At 48.6% G+C, this 27,696-nt stretch overlaps 1 protein-coding gene across 1 annotated transcript in view; it reads right to left on the bottom strand.

Annotated features, from left to right (window-relative positions):
* PKD1 (polycystin 1, transient receptor potential channel interacting) overlaps positions 1 to 27,696 on the bottom strand; it is a gene marked incomplete at both ends in the record, with an annotated part of 82,669 nt that overhangs the window by 27,898 nt on the left and 27,075 nt on the right. The window contains 14 exons of the mRNA XM_079542715.1: positions 180 to 3,802; positions 4,114 to 4,247; positions 4,661 to 4,836; positions 5,838 to 5,969; positions 7,056 to 7,805; positions 8,307 to 8,584; positions 10,188 to 10,314; positions 10,397 to 10,509; positions 11,847 to 12,061; positions 15,761 to 15,944; positions 16,245 to 16,913; positions 18,384 to 18,553; positions 20,240 to 20,311; positions 21,399 to 21,470. Of these exons, the coding sequence (XP_079398841.1) occupies positions 180 to 3,802; positions 4,114 to 4,247; positions 4,661 to 4,836; positions 5,838 to 5,969; positions 7,056 to 7,805; positions 8,307 to 8,584; positions 10,188 to 10,314; positions 10,397 to 10,509; positions 11,847 to 12,061; positions 15,761 to 15,944; positions 16,245 to 16,913; positions 18,384 to 18,553; positions 20,240 to 20,311; positions 21,399 to 21,470 (6,715 nt within the window). The remainder of the gene's footprint in view (positions 1 to 179; positions 3,803 to 4,113; positions 4,248 to 4,660; positions 4,837 to 5,837; positions 5,970 to 7,055; positions 7,806 to 8,306; positions 8,585 to 10,187; positions 10,315 to 10,396; positions 10,510 to 11,846; positions 12,062 to 15,760; positions 15,945 to 16,244; positions 16,914 to 18,383; positions 18,554 to 20,239; positions 20,312 to 21,398; positions 21,471 to 27,696) is intronic.

The raw sequence follows: 27,696 nt of genomic DNA, 5'->3' as shown, positions 1-27,696 counted from the left end.
CCTGAGCTGGGAATTGGGTAATATTTGCAGCCCTTCTTCCCAAGCAGCTTTGTTAAAGATGCTCACAATACTCCCATTGACACTATTTCAACACAGATGCTAACACATATATACTGAAGCTGACACGCAGCCAGAACTCCCAAATGATCACCTCTGTGGCTGTGCAAAAATGCTCTTACCTTGGAGGAGAACGTACAAGACCACTGGTAAAACAACGGAGTCTGTTCACCATCATCCAAGTTTGGGTCATAGGATTTCTCCCCATCCAAGATTAAGTCTTGAGTGTTGGACCATACACGGTATGACCCCCCATCAATGATTGGGACCAGCTTACTCGGTATCATGGTCACATTGGCAAAGATGCTTTTGGACAGTGGAGTATCTCCAAAGGAGACAATGAAGACAAAGCAGTAGCTCCCAACTTCCAGGGCAAGCTTTGGTATAACAAGCTGCGGCCTGTTCACATCAACGTTTGGCAGATGGATCCTGCTGGAGTCATCCAGGTGCAGACAGCTGGGTGCTCGGTATATCTCCCATAGGTGCTCCGTCTGATACTTGATGCATCCCCGCAGGTCGAGCTGTGCCTCTAGGTAATTCCTCTGGGACCGCTTCATCACCACTTGAGGGGGCAAGGCCAGCTCCACCTCTGGCTCCTCACATTCCAGCACCTTGACGGTGACAGTGAGTTGGGCTACGAAGAAGCTGATGAGGTTGGTGGCATTCACCTCCACCAGGTAATCCCCAGGGCTCAGGTAAGAATAGTTGGCCACTGCAACCCTGGTCATTTGAGTGGAAGAGCCGTCCCCAAAGGTCCACAGGAACTCAACACCCCTGCCACTGGGCATCACTGATGCTTCAAACAGCGCTGTCCTATTGACAAAGGCGTTGGAGGCAGTGAGGGAGACTTGGAGTATTGGGTCTTGGACCTGGATGGTTCTGGTGATATTGATACCTCCCAGGTCATTGAAGGCCCTGAGGTGAATCTCAAGCAGCCCTGCAGCTTCTGGAGTGTAGGAAACACTCTCTCCTGCTGCAGTGACCACGGAGCGGCCCTGCTCCTTCCACAGGGAGAACTGCCAGGAGAACAACACCCGAGAGCCGCTCCCCACCTGGGCACTGAAGCTCTTCTCCATACCCGTGGGAATGCCTCGCTCACAGCAGTTTAGGAGCCTGATATCGCGGACGGCCTCCAGAACCGAGATGAGCACCTGGGCATGAGCAATACTGATTTGGTTTTGCACTGTCACTGTCACCAGATAGTCGCCACTCTTGGTGAACTCATGCGTGTACTTGGACCCATTGAGCACTACGGAATAGTCCCCACTTATGCTCACCAAGTAACTCACAGAGGTACCCGACGACATCCTGATCACAAAGGTGACCTGCTCACCTGGCTCTACCACCTTCTTGCTGGCAATAACTTCCAGTCCTTGAATCCTGTCAAGCACAGAGATATTCCTGCTGGCCACAGCCCAGCTGATGTCATTTGACGCATTTAGATAGACTGTGTAAAACCCTGCTGTGGGGAACATGACTGCCACGGACTGGCCTGTCAGTGTGCCATTCGGTACCTCCCAAAGCCACGTCACTTCAGTTCCCTTCTGCAGCTCTCCTTCAAAGACCACAGTGGAGCCTGATGAGACATACCTACAGTCCAGTTCTGCAGTCCCTATACTCAGTTCCTCTATGACCTCCTCTACATAGATATTAATTGTTGCATTCGTTGAATCCAGCTTGTTTTCTGCACCAATTACAACCTCCATAGTTCCAGGGCTTTGGAAGGAATGTATGATAAAGGATTCAGATGTAACAGGAGAGAAGCCATCCTCCAGGTACCAAATATACACGATACCAGTGCCACTGGTTACGGTGGCACTAATGTTAACAGATGTATTAACAGCAACTGGGTTGGGGAAGGCATATGGCTTTAGAAGACCAAGGCTTTCAATGAATTCCAACGTCTTGTTGGCAGTTGCGCATCCCAGCATGTTAGTAGCTTTCAGATAGACAGTGTAGTTTCCGGCTTCTAAGACATTCAAGGAGAAGGTTTTCCCAGTGGATGTCTGCACAGCATTGCCATCTTTTTGGGCTATCCAGCTATAAGAAATGTTTGTTCCCTCTCTCACTACCGCATGCAGATGGAGTGTTTTGTTAGTTGGGAAATAGAGATCCTCCACCAGGTCACTGCTAACCACCTGCAGGCCTTCAATCTGTTCCAAGACGTAGACGTAGATACTGTCCTGCAATGAGCTGATCTCATTCTCTGCAGTCACAATGACATTGAATGTGCCCACGGAGCGGAAGGTGTAGGAAATTGTGGAGGAGCCTTGGATAGGAGTGCACCGGTCACAGAGGATCCAAGAGTAGCGGATGGCACTGCCAGCTGCAAGCGTGGCCACAAAACTCACTGAACCATTTAAAGGCACAATTGTCCTGCTGGCATTGATGGTAATCCCATGTAGCCGATGTTTCACTGTGACGTCCATCCTGGTTTCATTAGTGCTCACATCATTCTGGCCTGTCACACTAATAGTGTAATGGCCAGTATTGTTGTAGGAGTGGGTAGTGATTTGACCAGGCTGGGTAATGCCATCTCCAAAGTCCCAAAAGTAATTCACTTTGGTTCCATTCATGCTGGCAGAGAACAGGTAGATCTGGTTCAGCTCTAAAACCTTCGTCCCGTTATATTCAATCTTTGCTACCCCAACTGGCTCCTGGACTTCCACAAATGCCGTGTCATTGTTGAAAGAGACATTGTTGGAGACGGTCACTGTAACCAGGAAGACCCCTGTGCTCTTGTAGTTGTAGCTCACTTCAGTTCCACTCGACCTAGTGGACTCATTGTTGCCAAAATCCCAGCGGTATCGGTACTGGTAGAGGGGCATAGCACTGACCTGAAAGCTGCACTCCTCACCAAGCCTCACAAACTGCTTGGAAGGGAGGAGCGTGACATTGACTATCTCTGGCTCCACACAGACACTGGTGAAATAATGAGCCTTGTTAAACCTGCTTGAGAGAGTCAGGGACAAGGGGAATGTCCCACTTCGTGTGAAGTTGTGCATCACTACAGGGTCCCCGCTGATCGTGACATTGGATGAGCCATCTCCAAAGGTCCAATCAAAGATGTATTCACTGGGATTCCCCGTCACGTATGCAGTGAGCTGCACATCTGGGTGCTCAAGAATGCAAGAAGTAGGGTCTATTTTGAGTACTTCCAGGACAAATATCCAAACAGGAACAGTTTGGGAGACAGAGTTCACAGGATTCACAGCTGTCACGTTCACAGTGCAGTTGATGTCCTTTGTGTACACGTGTTCCACCACTGGCACCTGACTCCTCAGCACCGTCCCATCCCCCATATCAAATATCCAGGTGATACTGTCTCCAGTCTGCACTGAAGCATTAAGGGTTACAGTTGCACCCACCTCTGCCACCTCATCTGCTGAAACATGGAGCCCAGTTATCTCTTCAAACACCTGGTAACACTCAACTGTCTCCACGCTGCTTACGGTGTTGTTTGCTGACACAGTGATATTGTATACCCCCCTGCTGGAATAGCTGTACGTCACCGTAGACTGGCTCTCTGTCACCAGTGGGGACCCGTCCCCGAAGTCCCAGGTGTACAAGACACCATAGGGAGATGGCAGTGGAATGGCTCTGAAAGTGACCGAACGGTTTACAACTAAAACATCCTTCACTGTTTCTATTTGCACATCAACCAAATAACTGTGGACGCTAACTGGGGTCAAGCAGGTGAGGTTCTCAAACTGATTTGACACTTGAACCACCAGGATGTAATCACCTGCACGGAAAAAGAACAGAAAAAGAATAGTGGTGAGAGCAGTGCTCGTGCAACAGCATTTTCAGTGCCGCAGCAGAATGGGAATGTGAGGGGCAGTTCCAGGGAGATGCTCTGTTCCTGCACCGCACACACCCTCTGCTTCCCTCCTCTGTTCCAGGACAAGCAGGGATCACCAGGCCATGCAATGTGGCAGTTTGCTCAGGAACAACGTAATGACTTCAAAGCTACTGTTTTATTTGAAGATGCCTTGTGACATATTGAAACAAAAACATTTGAGTTCTTTCTTCCCTAAAGAACCAGCCTGAGCATACCTGGGTATTCATAGATGTGTGACACATTGTGCTCAATTATAACCTCGTGGACACTGGGATCAGGAACAAGGAAAGACTTGTTGTAGGGAGGTGTGAACTGGTATGTCTCCTGGATGCCATCTCCAAAATCCCACCTGGAGAAACATACAGACCACGTTGCACTACACCACAAAAGCCCCAGGCCTGAGTCTTTCAGGCATTAGGTGAGGGTTTTCAGAAAAAAACACAGCAAGTGTAACGCCAAATATCAAAGAAGTAGCTATGCCAATGCTGCAGAGCCATGGCTGTCAGAGGAGCACAGCACTGCTAAAAAGAAGAGATAGTGAATATTGAAGCAACGTAGAAATCCTTTAAAAGAAAATTATTTCAGGCTTCAAGTACAGTTCCCAACCAGTGAGACTGAATCAGATTTCCAGGAACTACCTAGACAGCAGATGAAGAAACGGACATTTGAAATCAACTATCCCAGGGAGAAGAAATAACACAGGAAAGCTGGTAAGCCATGCACAGCAAGATCCTACGTTCAGGCAACTTGCAAAGGACTCACAGGAACATAGCATCCACAGCTGAATCAACCTGAACTCTTGCTGTAAACTCCACGGTGCTGTTCTGAGGGAGGACCGGCGGGATGCCCAACACAGTCAGGTTCTTCATCTTATTCATCATCTCCACTGTGACATTGTAGTTGACTGTAAAGTTACTGACGTGGTTGGAGGCGGTGAGCTGGGGAGGACAGTGGGACAAAGAACGCACTTGGAATCTCCTTGCCATGATGCCCTCTCCTCAGAGTGGGGCTTCACCGCGTGGAAGAGATCCCCCCAGGCAGGCAGCAGGTTAGGCCAGAGAAGAGTAGCCTGTGGGACAGGGAGGCAGAAGCAATAGCCTGAAAGGCTCTGGAAAGCAGCATAGACTGGAAGGTCACCTATCTGGCAAAGCCACCTCTTGCTAGACCCACACTTTTGATGCTATGCTAGTCCAAGGAAGGACTTGTCAGCATAGTGCAGTACGCAGAAAATTAGTGCAAATGTGCCTTCGGAGCTAGGGCTGGTGTCTCTTCAGCCACCACTCACAAACATATTAAGCAGCCTTTAGCCAGACCAAGACTCTGCATGGCAGTACGTAGCAAGAACCAGAAAGGTGTTCTGGCCAGAGATAAACTCCTGTTCCACAGGAGACACTTTCCTCTGTCTAGACTTTTTGCTCTATCCTTCTTCTGGTGTTCCTGACTGCACTAGAAGAAAGTGGACAGGACAAAGACCAGAAGAGCTCGTGGCAGAAGCTCTGTCTTGGCTATGAAGATCTTACATTTGAATTCTACCCCTGCATGGTTCAGCATGCGCATCTCCTGCTGTGGGGCTTACTGCCTCATGCTTACCGGGAAGGAATAAGGACAGATGTTTAGTGATCAGAAAGGAGAAGATGGAGAAAAAAAGGAGAAGGCAAAGGTAAGAAAGACGGAGAAGTCAGCAGGAAAGGAAGCCATAAGAAGAAACTTAGTATGTGCATTTGCAAGGAAGAGCAGATGAGCTTGTTAGGAGCACAGCGAAAATCTCCTCAACTCAACTGGAGCACACGGCACGGACCTGCACTACGGACAGCTCCTGAATGGGACAGGCTGTCTGCAGAAAGCTCTGCTGCCTTCTCTCCCTGCTCCTTTTCCTGCTTAGCTTGTGGGATGAAATGGAAACCCAGGATTAAAATGGTATTATGGTATTTCGGCTTACCGAAAGCTTGTACACAGCTGGGCTTTGGTAGATAACGTTGAAGACAACATTGTAAAAAGTGAAAGATGGTTTATCATCTACCGTCCATCGGAAAGTCACATCTGACCCGGCTTCCATCACAGGGACATAGCTCTGAAAGGCATGAGGACATTTTATACTAGTGCAAGGGAAAAGCATGCACACTGCTTCCCAGATCTCCAGATGGACTGGAGAAGGAGCAGAGCCAGACTGGGAGGCATCACACACGCATAAGACAGTGCTCTCAGAGCATGACACAGGTGCAGGATCACCTGTGGCTTTGCCACTGACAGAGCAATGCAGATCCCGACTCCACAAACCAAAAACAAAGCTGGGAGCAAAAGCTGTATTTCTTGCTCCCACATCCTACTGCTCTGCTCTTCTGATCAGGTCTCTTTCTTGCTGGCTAGGAAACTTTCTGAAATCTTTGCAGAAATAGCTCGGCTTTACCTACACCTGCAAACTCAATCTCTGCCCCTAGTCCATAGATGCTGCCTGTCCCAAAAGCGAAAATAGTTGCCTTGCACCAAACAGTGCCTTACTCCTACAGTGCCTCCTGAGCAGGGAGTGTGAGACTTAACAGGAATTGCAGGCACAGAGTTCTGCCATAAGCAGCCAGAAACTGAACACAGTGCTTCACAGATAATGACGGGCAGTTTTTAAACAGGTTCTGAGGGCTTGGCTGTAGTTCTGGGGATGAGGAATTTGAGGGGAAAAAAAGACTGAAGACATCAGAGCAAGTCCAAGCCCCTGATGGATGGATGAAACATGTCTCTAGCTTCCGTCAGCTGGTGTAAAGATTTAGTAGAGCAAATCAAAATGGCTAAAGGAATGAACTACCTTAACAAATCAAAACAAGGTAAGCACTGGCCTCTGATAAATGCATCAGTTTTCCAATCAAATCCCTGGGAAAATGAAAAGCCAGTACTGCCTTTGCCGGAAGCGCTGCCTTACCTCTGAGGGAATTAAAGTGAGCATACAGCTGAGCTGCTTCCCTGCCAGAGAGCATGAGTGGTTTCTGCCACATGCATGTACCAGAGCAGTGCTGACTGCATGGCTCACGAGCCAGCACTTAGCAGCAAGCAGTGCTACGCCCTGACCCCGTGTGGAACAGAGCCTTTGTCCTCCTCTTGAGTCAAACCCACACCACGAGCAGTAAAGGCTAAAAATGACTAAGTAGAAGCATCAGTAACTACTCACCACTCTTGTATTTAGCAGCACTCTGCTCTCAGGGTCTGGGGTGGCCCTCAGCCCACGGATAGGCTGTTCCACTTTTATTGCGATGGTGATGTTCTGGGAGCTGATGGCATTCTCTGCAACAAGTATATGGGTACTTGTCCCCTCCTTCAGGCCACTCAAGCTGACCATAGCAAACCAGGTGTCATTGTTCTCTCTGGCACAGTCCGATGTCAGCGGTGCAATAGTCAGTGGGCAGGCCCCTTCAAAGGGGAAGGTGTGGTTTTCTCCCAGCCAGCGTGCCGTTGCATTCATTCCTGAGGAGATTTTGACCACCAGGGTGACGTGGTCGGATGGTACATACACCTTGCCACCTTGAGGAACTGGGTGAACAACACGCAGGCCTGAAACTTGGGAAGCAACCCAGAAATTGCACGACAGATTGGCACTGAAGATCCCATTGTCCACGCTGGCGCTGACTGTGTAAAGTCCTGGATGCGCTAGCCCTGCGTTCTGGGGGTTGATTATTGGGACCAGCTGCTCCTTGGCATAGAGAACTCGGAGAGAGCAAACAGTGTTACGGATCCAGGTGGCACCGATGGAGCTGGCAGGGAGGCCAAGTGCCCAATCCGAAGAGTTTGTTCTAAAAAAATTGGTTCTGAAAGGGGACGTGGTACTTGGTTGGCACTGGAGGAATGAGCCCACGCCTGCATTGTGCTGGATACTCAAGACATCCATGGCCCTCACAAAAACATCATCTTTGCTGAATGTGACCTGCAGGGAGAGGAGACATTTTTGGTTTGCTGCATGAACTTCAGAGCACTCAGCACCCAACTCTTGCCTGGGCAAAGCTGGATCTACTGCCAAGAGGAAACTCACAGAAAAGCCACAGATCCAAACACTGCATGCAGAAACAATTCACCATTCTGCTCTCCTTGGCCACTTTGAACCAAATGTTCTAACATGGAAGACAGCTTTATGCTCTATCTCCACTTCTCAAGTGCAATGGGAATAGCCCAGAGCATCTGCACAGTCTTTTGCCTAACTGTACTACTGTTGTTACCACAGGGAGTTTGCAGCTTACAGAAAAGAAGACAGAAAGTGGTGGCATGAGCTCTGTGCCAGGCCTGCTAAGTATTCCCTGGGTAAGCCATTTCATCTGAATGGACTTCAGCTTCTCCATCTGCAGACTGGGATAAATTCTTAATTTGCCCAAAGCATTCAGAGAAAACTGCCCCACCTACTCACTAGCTACAGCAGCTAATAAAGACTGACCAGATAAGGGGAAGAAGGGCCAGCTGGTATTGTAAAGAGAAATTCCTTGATGAGTTCGTAGCTGAGCTGGCTGCCATTGTGCTGAGGGGATGCAGGGATAGGGCTGCTGGCAAAAGAACTGTTGATACACTCCGTCGCGTTGCAGCAGTTGTTTGCTGATGAGCACAAATTAGTCAAATGACACCACTGGAAGCCAGAAGGACATTCAACTAGAGTATAGTTCCCATCGTCCTGTGAAGCAGGAAATGGTTCTGTAGCATTTTGTCCCTCCTGGTACTCTGGAAGAGGTGAAGAGAAAGCAAAGATTACCATTTTAACAGGCAATACTTATAGTGCAATTCTATTCAGCTCCAAATTCACCATATTCTTCTCCCTGTGACTGATGATGACTTCATCATCAATGCTGCAACTGCAATGCATCATGGTGCTATGCAAGTCAGAAGAGTCCTGTTTTACTGGAAAATTTCACAAAGGCACAAAGTTTGTTAAAAACAAAGTTAGTCTCTTTTCCAGGGAGAATGCGCCAATTTGCAATCTAAGAGAGATCTATGTTCAAGTGAAAGCTAGTCCAAGCAAAAGCAGAGCTGGCTTTGACATTGAAAACACATTAAGTAAGTTTTCTTAAATTACTGTTTCCATGTTAAAGTATCAGTGTCAAAAAATACCCTTTTGTAACCAGCCAACTATATGGCTATAGCAAAAAATCTGCAGCAAAATTAATTGTTGCCAAAATTGTGAGTATTGAGCTGTTGTACAAGGAATACAAGGCTTATTAGATCATCTCATCCATCAAGAACAAATGGACTCAAGAAAATATTCTTCCTCGTTAACCTGTGGGGCCAGATGGACCAGCACACATTCCCTTTAGACGTATTATGTCCTCCCAAAGCATAGAAGTATAGCTCAGAAGGTTAATTTCCTTCTACACACGTTTCAAACACTCTCATTATTCTTGATGCGTGGAGACAGGTAACATTGCCATAAGGAACTACTTGGGATCTTTGTGGGGAAGAAGTATCATTCCTAAGTTGCAGGTGCTGGTCAGCTTAAACTAAACAGAGAAACACAAGGTCCTGTATTTCTATAGCTATCACCTCTGCATTTGATGTCTGATTCAAACATTCTGCTTTAAGTCGGAGCTGGTGGACAAACGCGCCTGAAACTGTTGTCACACAAAGGCCCAGGAGAGCAGGAGAGGCTAATTAGTGATAGCCATGAGCAAAACTGGATATAACCCAGAGCTTCTGAAGAAGAAAAGTGTTCCTCTGTTTTAAGATTTCGGTCACAGAAGCAATGGGAGAGGAGACACTTCCAGCAATGCACTCAGCTAGCAGCCAAGGGGAATTTGTCCCTCTGTACCAACACTGTCACAGATGCAGGTCACAAATCTGCAATCCCCACTGTTAACCCACCACTAATCAGACTACCATAACTGATGAAGAGTCATTATTTAGTTGCATATTGGTCATGAACCATCAGCCATTCACAGCTCATTACTTTTCTAGGACCACCTCTCCATCCAGAAACCTCTTCTTCAGCTGTGCTGGTTGGCTGCAACAGAACAGCTTTGATCTCTGGCTTTGTTCCACGCAATTGTGGCTCTGTCGCTTTCTAAACTGTCAGGTTGATGTAAAGTTCATCCACTCAGTTTCTCCCCCTGTTCAGTTCTCCAGGACACCTACTTCTAAAAAGCAACCTCAGGCTGTCCAACTACACCCACAGATTCTGCACTTGAGACTCTTCAAAACACAGAACCAAATCTCTAATCCTTTAGGGCTTCAACGTTTCTGCTTAAAGACAGAGCCACACACATTCAGATTGACATGGCCCTCGGAGCACCTGCTCTAACAATACCAAAAGCATTAAGAAGAGATGTCTCACCTTTTCCATCCACTGGTCTATGCACCTGAAACCTCATTTGAATGGGCTGATGCAGCTCCTGTGTCACAAACTCCAGGGCAGACAAATATCCATCGTGCCTGAATGCCAGCTCAGGGAACACCATCACCTGCAAAGTAAAACAAAGCTCTCACCTACCTGCATCTTCCTGGACTCTCCCTGCAGCAGTAGGATGAGCAAATCCAGCTTACCTCCACAGCTTGCAGTGGAGATGACAGCGTATCTTCCATCATGTTTTTTGCAGCCACGTGTGTGTCAAACACAGAGTCTCCCACAAAGAAGTTTTCAGCATTTAAGAGAACTCCTGTTTGCAAAGGAAGTATTTGAAGAAAGCCCATGAGACTCACTAGGGCCTGAAGCTATCCTCCCCATGATGCTCATGTTGGTTCATTCCACACAACAGAGCTAAAGCAGGGCTTGGTCCACTCAAAAACCTGTAACTAGAACTTTAATAGAGAAGCAATTGCTGTAATGCTGCAAATACCATCTTCTTACAGGTATAAGCAGCAACTTTAACTACTAGGAGCAATGCCAACACCCCATAATTTGCTTTCAATGCACTCCCCATATCCCCTGTCCTCCTGGACCTCATGGGAAATGTGGCCAGGGTCAGCTGGTTTCCATCACTGGCAAACAGCTCTGGTTACATCACAGTCAGGTCAGGTTCTGGGGACTGAGCACAACCAGCTGATGCTGTTCCTCACACCAGGGCCAGTGGGCTGTCTTCCCAGATCTGACTTTTCCTTCTTACCTAAATCACACCCTGTATTCACTGTTCTTCCCACTTCTCCTTACTCACGACATCCCCCTGCTGCATTAGTTTTCTGGAAGGTGGGAATGTATTTTCCATACACCTTGCTGTACTGGGGAAGTGGCTGCCCAAGATGCAGGAACTGACTTTTCTCCTAACAGCCTCCCTGAAACAGGGTCCTTCTCAAAGCAGTGCAACAGACCAACACTTGCACCATCTATCTCTGGAAACAGCCCTTATACCAAATTGCACAGGGCCAGATGAGGAAAGTAGGTTGATGTTGACCAAGAGGTTAACAGATGCTGATATATCTCTTTCGGCCTTAATTTAGAGGACCAAAACTGACCCTTTGTTTTAAGCCCAACTTAACTTCTATTCTTTACTTCTAATTCTTCCAATTCTATTCTTAGCTTCTAATTTTCTATTATTCTGTATCTCCCAAACCAGATTTGGGATGCTGTATACATCTGCACACCATATTATACACCACTTAAAAGCACACATAATAATCTTCGAGGCCCTACAGTCTCTTAAATCACAATACCCCAACAACCCACAGATTGCAAGATACCACAGAAAGACAGCAGAAGACATCATGGCAGGACGGCAGCTCTGACCTATGCAGCAGCATAGACTCCTCAAATAACAGAGAGACGCTCTTTCCAAAGCTCTGCATCAAAGCTTCACTCCTTTCTCCACTTACACTGATAGCAAAGATTGGGGTGGGCCAAATTCTTCACAATGGGAATATTGCGGTTGCTGCTGGTCCCACTCGACTGGGGCAATGGTTTGGACAAGCATCTCCTCACAGCCCTATTTTTCCTTGGCACATGCCAACAGACCTGCCTGCCCACGATGCCAGCTGAGAGCAGGAGAGAAGCAGAGCCCACCTTTTGGCTTGTACTCGCACACATAGCTGTGCTTGGCCATGCACAGGTCTGTGTTACACTGGCCTGTTGGGCCCATCCGGACACAGTGATCAGCATTTGATGGATGGGGTTCTCCTGGAAGCCAGTTCTGACAGCTCTCTATATTAAATCCTTCGCCTCTTTGCTGTGCTTCAGTGCTTGCAAAATCATTGAATCCAATCCAGACATCAAGGCTCCTTAAAAAAAAAAAAAAAAAAAAAGAAGAAGAAGAAGAAAAAGAAATAAAAAAAAGGGGTGGATTTCAGGAAATCACGAGTATTAGAAAGATCTGGGACAGATGCCATCTATGGTTCTCTATGAAAATAATAATCTTAACAACAGCTCCATCCGGGTGTCACAGGCTGCATTTAAAGGAGTCTTTTAGTTACTAAAAGATTTCAGAATAAATTTTGCCTCCAGATGGTACACCGTCCTCCTTTCTACAAACTGACCTCTGATCTACAGGCACAGAAAGCCAACTGCCCTCTGATGTACTGAGGAGAGAGCTGCACCAAAAGGATAGAGCTGTTAATGCCAACAGTACAATATGCTACAGTGAAACTGAGCTGGGAAGGAGAAAGAGCTCGTGGGGATCACTGTGCAGCTGATTCAGACCCTTGGAAATCTCTGCTCTTGGTCTTCAGGTTGAGTCACTCCATTCCCAAAGTGCAGGTTGCTCACTCAGGTTACAAGATGACCCAAGGCTCCATCAGCACCACAGAACTCATGACAAACTTGTAAGCACTGATTCATCTCAGCCACAACTGGGACAGCACAAAGTATCAGAGGAGGCTACTGGAACGTGAGAACTGGATGTAAGAGTCATGAGGTTTTGTCTGAGAACTTCCCAGGACTCCTTCCAGTAGCACACATCTGCTTCCTCAGGCTAGAGCAGCTTCTCTCAAGCAACATGATGTTTGTTTGCCCTTATCAAGTCACAGCCTGGTTTCCCCACTCATAAGGATGGGGACTGGAAGGGCTGACAGCAGTTTTCCATAGCTGAGCAAACACAGCACAACACAGATGAGTGGGATTATCTGCAAATTAAGAAGCATCAGCAGGTTAACTTGAACCTCAGGCCCCCTTTTAGAAGAGTAGTTTGTTAAAATAGCCTGCCTGCAGTAGAGTTTAAATGACCTTCGCAGATACTATTAAGCCCGTTTTGTTGTGACTTAAGAGGAACGATATGATTCTAATCAACTGTCTGAAGATACCTGCATCTTTCAGAAAGCTTTTGTTTCATTTCTGGAGACCTGTGGAATTTGCCATTGGCCGATTCTCCACTGCAAGTGGAACTAATACCTGGGCAGGATTAAACCTCAGACAGTGCCAGTCATAGGAGCTTCTGCTCAACTTGAGGAACCTTCGATGCAGACATTGGGAGATAATAAACTGCTCAATCGCTTCTGAAAGCAGAAATGCAGCAGGGGGCAAGCAGCAGTGGCCAAAACTCTGCAGGGAAAAGAACTCCATATACAAGAGAAACTGCCAGGACCATTTTAGGAAAATGACATGTCCCTTCCACAGTTGGAAACTGGCTGAAACCCAGCAGAGATTCTGGTGGAAAGTGCTGAGTGGTCTTTCATAGCCACAAACAGCCTGGACAACTGTTTCTAATCGCACCCAGCAGAAAGTGAGGCATTTGTTCCACATTAACTTCTGGGGGGAACAGCCTCAGCATGCAACCTTCAGAACCCCCCTGCTTCTTCCCCACAGTCCCTCCTGCATGCTTCAGCCCATTCTGCATTGCTGTGCCCCTCTGCTCCGATGCACGCATAGCCTGGTACAGCTGTTCTGGAAGGAGCACACAAGGGAGACAACTGGTGTCTCTCTACCACTAGGCTCATGCCAGATGAAATGATTAATGAGGTCATGCTGAAAAACGACAACAAAAATAGCTGTTCTGTGAATCAGTAGTTTTCATTGCAAATAAGATTAAAAAATAAATAACTGCTGTGCTCTGCTCCCGAACCACTGGCAGAGGATTAGGGAGAATGGCCTAGGAAACCGCCTGCTTGCTGCCATCAGTAAAACCCAATAGAGTTTTTCCTTTTCTAATTCCAGCTATGATCTAAGTGCAAGTAAACAAAAAAAAAAAAGAAAAAGGCTGTCTGGATTGCTTCCCATCCTTGCCCCATGGGCTGGCACACTACCTTGCAGAGAGGAACAAGGGGGCTCAATGGAGAGGGCAACACCCTTCTTCGAAGGAAAGTGTGGGTGTTCCTCTAAGGAAGGAACAAGCTGCCTTCCTTGGAGAAGCAGGATGAGAACAAAGTCTGAGGAGGCCTGAAAGGGGAGAGGGGTTCTCTGCACACCGAGGGGAAAATGGGGTCCCATGAGGGGTGTGGACCTGGAGCACTCTGCTCCTGGAGGAGGAGAGGGGATCAGTTCAGCATGTACTGCTCCTGGGGAAGTCACCAAGCAATAGGAGCAAAGGAGAAAAGAGAGCAGTCCTTGCAGTGCGTGCTGTAATGGGAAACAGACTTCTGCTTCTGCCATTTTCCCACAAGAAACTATGGATTCTTCATGTTCCAAAAACCCGCGGCTTGCTTGATTTGTCTTTTATCACCAGGGAAATCACATCCTGGAACTGTCTCATTCATGTTTATCTGAATGGATTAATAAAATAAATAGATGAAATAAAGGGGACTGAGAAAGAGAACAACGTGGGGCAGCAGCTGGGAAACAGCTTGGGCGGCTCGTTCTCTTCTGAGGTCTCATGATTTCCTTGTGCTGCAGTCCATCAAAAACCTTGCACGCAACGCCTGATAAATCAGCGCACCGAGTGGCCAGGACAGACTTCTCTTCTCCAAAGCAGGGATCACATTTGTGATCTCAGCACAGAGCTCAGTGCAAAGGGAACAAGGCAAGGACGCACTCTTGGCAAGAAGGGCTGTCAGTTCTCAAGCAGGCCCATTCAAAGACAATATCACAGCAGCTACTCCTTTCACGAGTAATTCCTGGGTCACATTTATTATGTGGCCATCTCCAACCTCTGCACCTGAGAGCGCTGACAAAACCTTGCCAGGCCCTACTAGCTTTCCTGTTCATTTTCTCCACATGCTCGTTGGTTGCATAAAGGGCACTTGGAGAAGCCCATATAACCAAAGGCTGACACTTCTGTGCTGTCTATTTATTAGAGTCCGAGTCCTGATGTGTAACAGATGTTTCTGGGGCCAGAGAGGAGCACTGCTCCTTCTCAGGATTCAAAAGGAGAGGGGAAGTGGTCTGGGCTTCAGGCTGCAATCGTGTGTCCAGGAGGATGTGAGATTCCCAGGCAGGATTACAGTACTGGCTTGTGCTTGGCAAGAGCAGCTGCTAGTCCCAAACCATGTCACAGTGTTCCACACCAGATGATCCAGCTGTGACTTTGCTGACCAAGAGAGCTCGTTGTAAGGTCACTTTCCAGCCCTGCCAGGCAGCCAAGCACCCTGAGGACACCAGCACCTGTCTCTCTACTGTTCAGGCTAAGTCTGCAGATTGTGCTGAACCCTGGGTGGAATGTCTGCTCAGTTCAGCCCTGCCTGCTCCTGACCCTGCACTGAGCCTCAGATCAGAGGCACCCACAGGTACTAACACAGACTGCCAGGTGCTCACCAGCAGCAATCCCACATACACCGGTTCTGACTTCCTGTCTTTCTGCCCCTTTCCTCTTCTTTCCTCCACAGCCTCTAAGCAAAGGAGTTAAGCACAGCAAGGGCTCTAATCTGCCTATTCCTCCTCTTTGTTCACAGCCTTGCCCTGTGCTGTACCACACTCAGCTTGGACCCACATCTCCTTCCAGCCTGACTGCAGATGGCTGCCTGCTGCTGGGCTCTTCCTTCTCTAGGTTCCAATCCAGAAGCAGGTAAATCTTAACTCTCACTCAAATCTTAACCCTTACTCTCCTCACTTACCTGATAACGTGAGTGACCAGGAAGCTCTGGATCTCGGGACTGCTCACAAAAGCCAGCTCTCCATTGCCATACTCCTGGCAGTGCTGCTGGGCCTCCAGCCATTCAGCCTTCTCCACCACCAGCTGATAGCAGTGATTGTTGCCCGGGAAGACAATGCCATCATGGGGACACATAGGGTGAACTGCTGCATGAGGTAGAAGAACAAAGGCATGATGCTGTTCCTATGGGCCCAGACATTTCAGTCTGGAAAGCAAGACGCCTGTCCTGTCCTTGATGCCACTAAATCCTATTCACTGCTGAACTGTACTATTGACACAGCAAAGCACTGCTTGGTCAGCACAGGCAAAGCACAGGGGTGAAAGGAATGGCCAAAGGAGTCATCCCTTCCTCCTCACCAGGAAGAAACAGAGAGGGTAGCCCCAGAACCCAGTGCCACCCCCTCCTTTGCCCGGCACCCACTGGCCTCCTAGACAACTGTGCTTACCTCTACCAGGCTCTCCAGACTCTGCTGTGATTCCATATAGCACTGTGAGGCCAGTGCCACCTCTGTTGCGGATCCTTATGTCCAGACTCTCGTTCGTCTTGATCAAGGAAGGGCACTGCAGTTCTAGCTGTTGGGGTGAAGCCACCACTTCAATTTCTGCCTGCACATACGAGACTTTGGTGCCCACAAAGAGGGTGGCAGTGACATTGTATTGCCCAGGTAAGGCATAAGTGTGGACAGCTACATTTCCAGTGGTGTTGAGAACCTCTGTTTGGTCCCCAAATTCCCACATTAAAGTGCTGACAGCAATTGGAATACTGACATTGAAAAGCACAGCCTGGTGTAGGCTATACCGGGGCTTCAGTCCTACGAAAGACACAGACAGCTGTGCCTGGAAGGGAAAGTGGATGAGGGATGGGTCACCGCAGGCCTGCCCAGATGAATGCTCAGTGCAAAACAGCAAACAACTGGAAGAAGAGTTTGGTTCGTGGGCAGTACCACACAGACACTGCCCATGGGGGCTGAAACCTCCATATTCCTGGTCTTCAGCATAACAGAGGGCACTGCAGGTCTCCTCAGTGAGGTTCCCAGGGTGAGAAGATGTGAAGAGGATGACAAGTTCAGCCTCACCCGTGTGGTTGCTTGTCAGACACGTAACATATTGAGCTCCTGGAGGAAAGAATAGAAAATTCTTTTGCAAACTGACACTGAAGCCATGGCTTTGATGAAACCCTGCAAAGGGACACCACCCGGGACACACCACAGGACATGGAGCTGCTTTGAGCTACCCTAAAAGGAGCCCAAAAGAGCCCAAAGGTTGTACCAAGGCTTGGGCTGGTGCAGCATATTTCACTTCCAGTAGCAAACTGGAAGGTCAATGCTGCACAGTCTGCAACTGAGTGGCGCAGAAGGACGAATGTATATAATGTGTACAGATGTACAGAAACAACGTGTGCCTGGCTGCAGGGAGCACAAAGTGCACGCATGCATGGACACACAGGCATGCACAATGATGACAACCACAACAACACCCTTCTCAGAGCAACAGCTTGTCCCTGCAGTTTGTTTTCCCCCCACCAGCTTGTGAGGGATGGGACACTGCCCTGCCCCAAGCACATATGCATGGCCCCTGCAGCACGCACAGCCGCAGCCCAGCTGGGACAGCCTTGCCTCCTGTCCAGCTCTGCCCACGCAGACCAGTCACAGTTGCTTGTGTGTTTTCGCTTGTTGCTACAACATTTCCCCCCAAACATCTCAACAGCCCTGGCCTTGCGTGATCTTCCCACATCGAATCCATCCAACTGTCCGGCCTTGCTCCACGGCCTTCCCGCAAATGCTAAGCCATTTTTCTTAACAAAAGTCCCTTGTGAGGAGAGCCATGACATGAGAACTACCTTGTTTTTATCACCCGTCTGGCCATATTGCTTAGCTTGTTAGGAAGAACTGTAGCTGGTGGGCTCTCCCCAACCTATCCTCGTTACACTGAACTACCCCAGAAGACAGCCTGACATGATTGTTTCCATGCTAACCTGAGGTACATGAAGAGGGGAACACCTCACTATCAAGGGGAATAACAGCAGCAGTGAGTCCAGCAGCAGGTAAGCAGTGTACTGCTGGGGTGCTGGGTGATTTGTGGGGAAAGCAGAACAGCCACCTGCTAGGTTTGAGCTCCTGAGGAATGTTGCCCTTTGCTGGGCAGTTCAGTTAGCTCCCCCCAGCTCCCATTCCCTGCATCAAAGGAGATGTCTGATGCTGATTGAGGAGCACTCTTTCTACCTTTTACTCAGAGAGATAGCTGAGCACTTCGTGAGGATTGAGTTTTTTAGGGCTGCTCCTCCCCACCTGCCAAGCAACCAGTGCCCCATGTTTGTGCTGGCCAAGGCAGGCAGAAACATGCACCAGGAGACAGTGACAGCCTGCATATCAGGGCAGAGTTTATACAACTCCTGACTTGGAGCCCTGTCATCTGCAGAGATCCAACTTATCATGTCCTCAGGTCCCACCAACTGTAATGATATTCCACTGCTTAAAGTCAGACTGTTAACCGCTTGAGAGAATGACAGCCTAAAGCGAGAACCATCTGAGGGCTGCTTGGAGCTTTCCACCCTTTCAGTCATCTTCCCCACCAAGGGCCCTTACCACAAGAAGCATTGATGAACGAAACACTGAAGAGAGAAAGGTTTGCCACCCCAGGAGGGTGTGCGCATCGTGTGTCTGATGCCTGGATAACGGTCACTTTTCTGTCTTCCACCCAGCGGGGCAACCAGGAAAGTTTGCAGTCACAAAAAAATGGATTCCAACTTAAGTTTCTGTAACAGGGAGATCAGAGGAAAGTTACGCCTTCACTTGACAACGGGAAGCATGTGCTAAGTGTTAATTACAGCAATGTGCAGATCCCTCGCTGTTCCCATCTGCGCAACTCCAGTGAAATGCTTCGGAGAGTACTGCTAGGGGAGCTAATGAATAGGGAATCAAGCAATAATTAACATGATTTTTCTAGAGGCTAGAATTAGGCGAGTACTCCAAGTACTTTTTTCACTCCACAAATAATTGTTGCAATTAGAAGCAAATTACAGACACAATCTTATATTTAAAATAGCCTGCCATCTAACAGCCACTGGATGTAATGGCAGCCTCTGCAGCTAAGGGAGACTATTTACAGCTCCATTAAAAAATAGCTAAGAGAATAAAACTGATCTGTCAAAAAAGAAATGCAAAGTCAATGATAATCTTTCCATGTGGCAGTTTAATGAAAAGATGGAAACTTTAATTGCAGCTAAGCTTGATCCAAATTACAGCCTTTGGCACTCAGCTGCGAACAGGACAGAGATGGAAAGATGTTTGTTTAGCTGACGCCAGCTGGGCTGGGCTGCCGCAGGGGCTGAACCCAAGATTTTTATACTAAAAGCACCACTTTGCAGGCCAGCCTCAGCAGGGACAGGCTCACTTGGACACAGCAGGGATCCCTTCTGTCGCTCTAGTGCAATTTTCAAGCAAAAATGCAAAGCTGAAAATGCCCTTTGTGCCTTGTCTTCATGGAGAATGTGTAGCTGAGCTTTTTTCTTGCTTGCTAAGGAACAGCAGAGGGTTGATTCTTTGGCTCCAGACACAGAAATGTCATTCTGTGCTGTGATTTTATATACCTCTCCTGGAAATATGTGGTATCCCTTTGAAACATATCTTTCCCATATCAACACAGATTTTAATTACTTCAGTTAAAAATCATTATAAGCATAAGAACCTGAATTACTCAGGAAGAAGATCTTCAAGGGCCTTCTCATGACTGACACACGTGTGGCAGGTCACTGTCCTTTCTCCCTGTCACTGTCCTTAGCTCCCCTGGTCCCAAGGTGTGAGCATACAACAGGAACAGGGGGGGGTGTGACTGGAGATAACAACCTCAGGAGAGGTGGTGTGGAAGAGTAGAGGAACCAAGAGGGTGGCAGCAGAGGTTTGAGGTATCCAGGAGACAGAAGCGAAGTCTGAGAGGAGGTTAGGCACAAGTGGCACCAACAGGATCCAAGAGCAGGACATAGCCTGAGGAAGAAACAGGAGAGAGTCTAGAAAGCAACTGCAGGGGGTGTAGGAGGATGAGGAAGCAGCAGCTGGAGAGAGGAGAGGTAACACCTGGGAGGCCTGGTAATGAGAAGGTGGGAGTCAGTGCATCGACTCATCCCTCCAGCAGCCAAGCAGATTTAGGCTTCCTGCACCAGCTCTGTGTTTCCTAATGCTCAAAAGTTTTGAGAATGACACAGAGAAAGATGAGGTTTACTGCCAAAAAACTCACCAGGGAAGCAGCTGGCAAGCAGGCAGGGCTGGATGGGTGAATGGGCACTAAGGGCTTTAGTTCCCTCATTAACACAGATGGGAAAGTGTGTGCCATTACACGTGGTGGGGATGAGGTGGGGTATGCAGCCCAGATCTCCCTAAGGCAGCACTTAATTCCCAGGGAAGGTCTCAACAGGGAACCAGGAAACAAAGAAACGAAAACTTACATTTCACTTAAATTAAATAAATTATCAAATATTCCTTCTTCTAATGTAGAAATCTTGTTGTGGCTTATATCTCTGTTAAAAAAAAAAAAGGAAAAAATAAGTTTAAAAATTGTTCATTGTACTGGTAATAACTTCCCAGCCAATAAAACATGATCAACCTCAGTCCCAAGCTCTGCTTGGTGGCCACCTGCCCTCTGATCACTCCCAGTCTCAAAAGCCATGCACATACACTGGCAAAATTTTCTGTGAGGCATTAAGTGGCAGAATCACAGGGTATATGAGGTTGGAACCACCTTCTGGGGGTCATCTGGTTCAAACCCCTCCTCAATCCAGGCCAGCCGCAGTGGTGTGCACAGACCATGTCCAGACAGCTTCTGAGCGTCTCCAAGGGAGGAGATCCCAAACCTCTCTGGGCAGCCTGGTCCTATGCTCAAGTCCAGCTCTAGCATTTCAAGTCCTCCAAAGAGTTGTTCTCCTTCTAGGAGACTTTGAAATGTAATGATGGTAGGCTGTCCTGGCTATCAGCTACCCAGGTTGAACCACCAAATCAGGTTTGGGTGCTGACGCATTTTTGGATTTGACAATCCATTTTTTCTTAAAATACATTCAACCTTCTCTAGGAACCAACAGTAAGTAGTAGTGCAAGTCTACCTGACCAGCAGCTCAACCAGCGAACGTGCTAATGGTCAAAGCTCTGCTCTCCTCCTGGACCACTCAGTCTGGGCAGTTTCCTCAGGGTGCTGGGAGCAGTGGGACGTGAAGGCAGGCCTTTGCTTCACCACAGCTGAATCCCTCAAGGTCCCACAGCCTCAGCACCCAGTTCCCTCTGAAGTGGGATCTGGACAGCGCAGCTTTACCATCATTTCCCATTCTGCAATCCACCCTGTGATCGATACCACTTACTCTCTCACCTTCATCTCCCCTCCACTCAGTACAGCATGCCAGATCCTGCCTGACTGTGAGCACCAGGTGGCAAATCAGCCCTCACTGGGCTGTGCAGCTGAACGCCTCGAGGAAGGAGGCCATGGACACGTACAGCTGGGGCACAATGCGAGGTTGACCAAGAGCAAGGCTTACTCATGACACGTGAGCATGTCATGATACCAGCCCAAACGTGCTCCGCTAGCTGAAGGACTACAAGTGCGCAGCATGTACTTACAATTTTGCCAGAGAAGTCAGGCTTCTGAACATCTGGACATCTAAAGCACTGATCTTGTTTCTGGAAAGATCCCTAGAGAAAGAAAAAACAGTTTTCAGCTTTTGTTCAACTTTTTGTCATTTCTCCATCGGTGGAGTTTAGAAGAGTCTCTCTCCAAACTCCATCCAGACTGCAGACAGAAAGGTTTCAGTGTGTTAATGTGGAATGGTTCTCCCAGCCAAAGAAAACACCTCTCCCAGCTACAAAGCATGCACTGCTCCCAGCACTGTATAATGTGTAGGGACAGACTGGCCTACCATTATACACATGCCATTCTACAGCATTCCTAGAGCAATCACAGGTGTAATTAATGTATTACTGAATTTGAGGTATACCTCAAAAAAATTATTCAATTCTAATACGTGTTCAAAGAAGTAATCAAGAGGTAATGTGGACTAAGTTAGCAATTAACTTATGGAAAAAAAAAAAGAAAAAGAATATGAACTTCCACATCCATCTCTAACACCAAAGAACAGGAAATTAATCACAAAATTGATGCACTCAACTTTTAATGCTTAAAGATCTTTTTTAAGATCTCTCTGAAAAAGCTTAAGAGAAGCAACTAAGAATATTTTCTGGTTAAAACCAAGCTCAATTTTCACAATAAAATGAACAAAGTTTAAAAAATCTTTAATTCCCTCCCCGTAACACCAACATCCTTCAATTCATCCAAAGCAAAATTCTTTTTGTCATCTGTTTCAGTTCTTTCTTTTCACCTCATGTCCTCTTTTTCAAGCGTAAAACGACACTCAGCTAAGAAGTGAGATTTCACTGATCAGTCTCTGCTCCCTACAAACTCCAGCCCCTGGTTTCAGATGAATCTTCTTTGGTTAGTCACTGAGCAGTACCAATGCTCTTCTTCCCAGCCCGAGGCAATGGTTCTTCTCCTACCAGGATCTCTGCAGGATGGATCTGGACACATGGCTCAGCTCCTGCAGCCACACTGCACAGAGTCCCAGCTCCCTCCTCACCTTTTTCTCCTAAGAGCACCTCTCATAATCTCTCCTTCCTGTCTCACCTCTTATTTTTGTTCCCTAATAAATTAATTCCTGGTTTGATCTGATATTTAATCTATCTGAATGAAAAGAATTAAACCAAACTGGCAGAAAAATGACTTATGATTCCAGGAAACCATGGGGATGAGTAACAGGGATGGATGTCTCTTTAGAAGATTTATTTTTCCCAGTTTTGCTGTCCAGGAGCTCTTTGCCAAGCTGAGAGTGGATTCAGAAGAATACATCAGCAACACCAATAAAGAAGGCCAAGAAATGTGCAAAATAAAAGCTCGACAAACACACTTAGAAAAGCGAGTCCACCAGCTGAGCATGCAGCCTGCACAGAAGGCTCTGGGCAGGTGAGCAGAGCCAGAAGCTACCATCTTCGTGCTGAGCTGTGCACATGTTGGGCATGGGGTGACCCGGTGTAACAGGGAGAACATTCTACTTCTCTGAGACACATGGAAATAGCCCAGTTAATTCTCAGGCACCAGACGGAAGCAGTTTTTCAGCTCGGATGTCTCATGCCTTGGCCTTCCTGCTCCTCACTCAGACAAGAGAAATTCCAAACCCAACTGCCTGCTGCTACAAAGCCAGGGCAATAAGCATTGGGCAGGGAAAGGTCTTCAACACTGCAATAGCACTGGGAGCCATGTGGTGTCCTGGGACAGCCCCATGCCCATTGCTGTCCCTGCAGCTCCCTCTGCTTTCCTCTACCTCCCGTCCTGCCGCTTTGCAAGGAGGAAGCAAAGGACTCCAACAGAGCTGCCTACTCTTCTCCATCCCCCTGCAGTGCATGGAGGGCTCCGTCCTGAGCCTTTCCAAGCACTTCACAAATATCCCTTCTCATTATTTCCATTTCACCTCAGAGAAAGCTTTCAAAGTTTCAACCAAGGGATGAGCCGTGGGCTAAGAGCCCAAGCCCTTGGCTCCTGGGGTCAAACAGCTTCATCCATACCCCACAGCAGACACAGGACCAACCTCACAGCCTGAGCTCACGTCCCGACCTGGTGAAGATGCTGATGCTCTCCACGGGACAAGTCACTAGAGGGCAATCTACAAATCAAAGCCTAATACCTTTGCTATTTTCCAACCTTGTCAACACGATCTGATGAAGAACCAGTATAAAACCTTCTGGCTTTCCACCTCACCAGACCTCCACGAGGAGTCTGCTGAGAAGCCAGGCTCCCGTGGACAGCCCAGCCCTGCAGAAGCCAGGAGTGGTGGCGGGTGCCAGCGATTGCCACCTCCAGCCACCTGTTTGCCTTCTCCTACTGTTCCCTCTCCAATTTGTATGGAAAATAACATTATACCTTCCTGGCATGGGAAAGAGGGCTGTAAACCAAAGGAGGCTAAAAAAATAAAATCAGGATAGGAAAGAACTACTCACCAATAAAACCCCAGGCACAGGCTGTGGGACAGAGCTCAGCCTCTCGGTGCCACAAACTGCCACAACTGTATTTTCCCAGCCCACTGCCAGGCTGGAGGAAATTCAGAGCAGGTTCAAGACAAGGCTGAAGCCAGCAGAAAACAAAGCTCTCCATTGAAAGGCAGCACACATGCTGACTGCTGCTCTGCCCACGAGGAGAAAGAAAAATTGTGTTTAATTGTGCAGCATGTGGCACCAGGAACACGGTGTGCTCCTGGAAGAAGGCAGCTGGAGGCCAGTCACAGCTTCCTGATCCCATCCACATCTGTAAAATGGAACTGTGTGCTACCAAAGGGGCTGGGATGGCTCAGCCTGCTCCTCTGAAGAGCTCTTGAGAGCAGAGGCATCAGAACCCACCACTAGTGACTATGGAACTGAACAGGAGCTGTGTGAAAGACGCCCCTAAAGAAAGCTCCCCATGCAGCTCCACAATACCTCCCAGAATACAGACACATTTGACATATGTGCTGAGCAAAGGAAGTTTTGAGAAAACTTCTGGAAGCGGGCTCACTCATGTGGGGAAGGCGAAGCTGCGGGTAAGGGAATATTTGGTAATGAGGGCGTCAGCCTGAACCTTGGGAGCCTGCAGCTCCATCCCAGCCCTGCTACCAATTCCTGCCTGAGGCTGGGAGAGCCACGTGTACTGCAGGGAGAGAGGCGGGATGACGGCAGGGACAGCATCCACCTCACAGATGGTGTGCAAGTACACACCAGTCCCTAACAACGCCAGGGACATCCTGTGGATGGAGCTGGACCACTTCTGGGAGTTAAACACACCGGGCACCTGTGTACCCCAAGCAGCAGCTGCCAGCATCCATTCACAGAGCTCCAACGGGCAGGAGGCGGCCAGGGAAGGGCAGCCTGGGGAGCAGGGTGGTTATTTCTGCAGCCCGTGGTGCACGGGCTTTTTTTTGGTGCGCTGCTGTTTTTTTCTTAATCCCGCAGAACATATAATGTTGAGCGGGGTATAGCACGCCTCCGCCTGCCAAGCCTGATATCATGCTCTCATTATGTCATTTGCGGGCCTGCTCTGCCTTCATTTCACAGAAGAAGGGAGGGAAGGGAAGGGGGCAGTGCTGGCTCGTGCCTTCCGCAGCCCTTTTGGTGTGCGGAGCCCAGCCAGCACAGTAATGGGAAAAGCATCCACAGACAGGGAGAAATGTCTGTGCAGAGAGGAGCCTGCGTGCAGGCTGGGGAAAGGCAGCAGCAATTCATCAGAAAGGGAGCTCCAGGCCGGTAAGCTCCAGCTTAGCTAAGTGCTGGAGGTCCGTGGAGCTCCAGAGGTGCTTGGGCAGCCTGGCACGTTTGTGTTTCCATCCAGTGCGCGTAGGAACCTCTGCAATGGTTGTGAAGGGGCTCACAGCAGTGTGAGAAGGATAAAGCATTTGGCCTTCAGCACACCATGCACACCATCCCACAGTCACGGGAAAATCTATCCCCCAGCCTCACTTTAGTCCAGACTGCATTTTAACAGCAGGAGCGGCCACAAGGATGGCAGAACCCATGGGATCAAAGCAGACAACGCTGCCTAGCACCTTCCTCAGCCAATAAGCTCCATCATTCACATGCTTTAACAAAAAAACACTGCTCCCGTTGGCTGGTTTAAATCTGCTAGACAAATCATTTCACAGGACACTGCTTTACTTTCTGCTCTGTCAATGATGAATAATTGCTCTTATTTATCTTCTCTGTACCACTCCTGATTTCAGAGGCCTCTCCTGGATTACCTCAGCCCTCGTTTACTCAAGCACAACTTCCAGTGGAAAAAGCTCCCCGTTTCTGACCCCAGCACTCTCACTCCACACACCTCACTGCCCCCAGACACACCGGGTGCTTGGGCTGACGGTCCCCAACACCCAGGCTGCAGCATGCACACCTCACAGAGTGTGGCAAGTGACAGAAGGACATGGGAAACAGTTTGTGAGACACAAACCCCTCCTTCCTTAGCAGCAAGAGGCAGCCCAGCCGCAACTGGGCTGTCTGACGTGTTACCATGGCAAACGCTCTGCTGGGCTCCAGGAACACAAGGCAGCACAGTACCCCTTGCAACAGTGCTGTGCCTGACGTACATAATAGACTTTCCAGAAAAGTGGAGGAAAAACCCTACGTGTTTTTGCATGCTTGAGCCAGGAAAATTACAGTTTTTTGCTGATCTGATTCCTTTTTCACTCCGAATTTTGGCTTGCACCTCTTCTAGGAAGCACAGCAGAAGTAACAGCACTTTGTGTGCATAGTGAGGAATAGAGATTCATGCCACAGTGGCTAAGGAAATGTAAAAAAAAGAACTCCGGCTCTCTCATGTGCAGAGCTGGGAGCGTGGGGGAAGTGCTGCAGTCCTGCACTGAGCACAGGGGCATCCCAGCCACTGAACTGCCCCCAGGCACATCGAGCTCCCAGTGCTTCTCCACAAACAGGAGCGGAAGAGCATATGGAGATTTTCATCACCAGGTACTGGTTTCTGTTCCTTGTGTGAGGCCAGGAAAAGAGGGCTTCACCCTCTGCCCAGAGCCATGTAGCAGAGAGGCACTGCAAACCCACACTTGTTGCCCCCGAGGCTGCATTTCATCTGCACAGATCACCTTGCAAAGAATAGCAAAGCTGCCAGAGATAGAATGAAGATGCAGCAGGGTCCAGGGAAAGGCTCATTGAGAGATGCTGGAGGTCCGAGTAGAGCTGCTGCTGCGGCTGGCAGGCAGAGGGGAGCACCCTCGCCTCCACAAGGCTGTCACAGCATGATGACAATTTATTTGCTCATTTTGAATTTATGAGTTTCAAATGCTGGCTCAAGTCTCAGCTCTCTCCAAGGAATTTGCCCCAAAAGACTTTTTCACAAATATTCATCTAACGAATAACTGTTTCTCTTCCCACAGCAAAATCATAATTGTTGATATGAAAATGTAAGGCAAGGATACAAGCATTTTTGCAATGTTCCGTACACTTTGTGCTCTCCTGGGAGAACTGCAAAACACTCTCACATATGTCCTTGCAAGGCAGCTCAGCCTGGAGACAGCGAGGTTCGACTTGAGTAGACCAAGACACGATGTCCAGTGCTGCAGGCCCACTGCAGGGCCAGGAGCACACAGAGCAGCCCTATCTCTGCCTGCTCCTGCTGCCCCTCCGGTTTCCTTCCCCCTGCAGCCTGCACAAGCCTCTCTCAGAGCGCTCCAAGCTGCAGGAGTCAATCCTGCTCATCCTTTTTGCTCTGGGCACAGGTTATTGCAGATGCTGCAGAGTGGCATGGAACACACCCTGCAGCTCTTAGCACAGTGGGTGAGCTCAGGGGTGAAGCTGAGCATTGGGTGTCTGGGTTCCTTAAGGCAGCCCAGGAAAAGAGGCTGCAAGAGCTTCAAGCAGTGCAGAATGGGACTAATCTGAGCTCTGCATGAAACGGAGTTGAGCTCGGGACACCCCAGGCCCAGCTGTGCCCTCACCCTTCCTGGCTGCTGTGCCTGCAGCTTGGGGAAAGTTTGGGGATGCAGTGCTGCTGAGCACAACCAAAGGCATCGACCTCCAGGTGGGAGCTGTCTGAAGCACAGCTGAGACCCAAAGAGCGGCTCCTCGCATCCCACAGCCAGGGAGCTTTTCTCAGACTTTCCCAAATATGGTTATAAGCAGGACCAGGGATGAAGCCACTCGAACAAAGGGGATGTGTTACCTCATGCAGTGATGTCATGTTCTGGCAGTGCAGCCCGTAGGCGATGGCATCACGCGCTCCATCCCTCCGCTCCCCAGTCAGGAGTGCTGGGTGGGGGCCTTGCACACACGAGGCTCCCAGGAACCGGAGCGCTGCTGTCTGCACAGGGACCCACAAGAACTGCTTGATTTACAAGCTATT

The sequence above is a fragment of the Tetrao urogallus genome, assembly GCF_951394365.1.
Source record: "Tetrao urogallus genome assembly, chromosome: 15".
NCBI classification, from domain to species: Eukaryota; Metazoa; Chordata; class Aves; order Galliformes; family Phasianidae; genus Tetrao; species Tetrao urogallus.
Note: the sequence above shows the minus strand (reverse complement) of the source record. Positions and strands in the feature narration are given on the sequence as shown.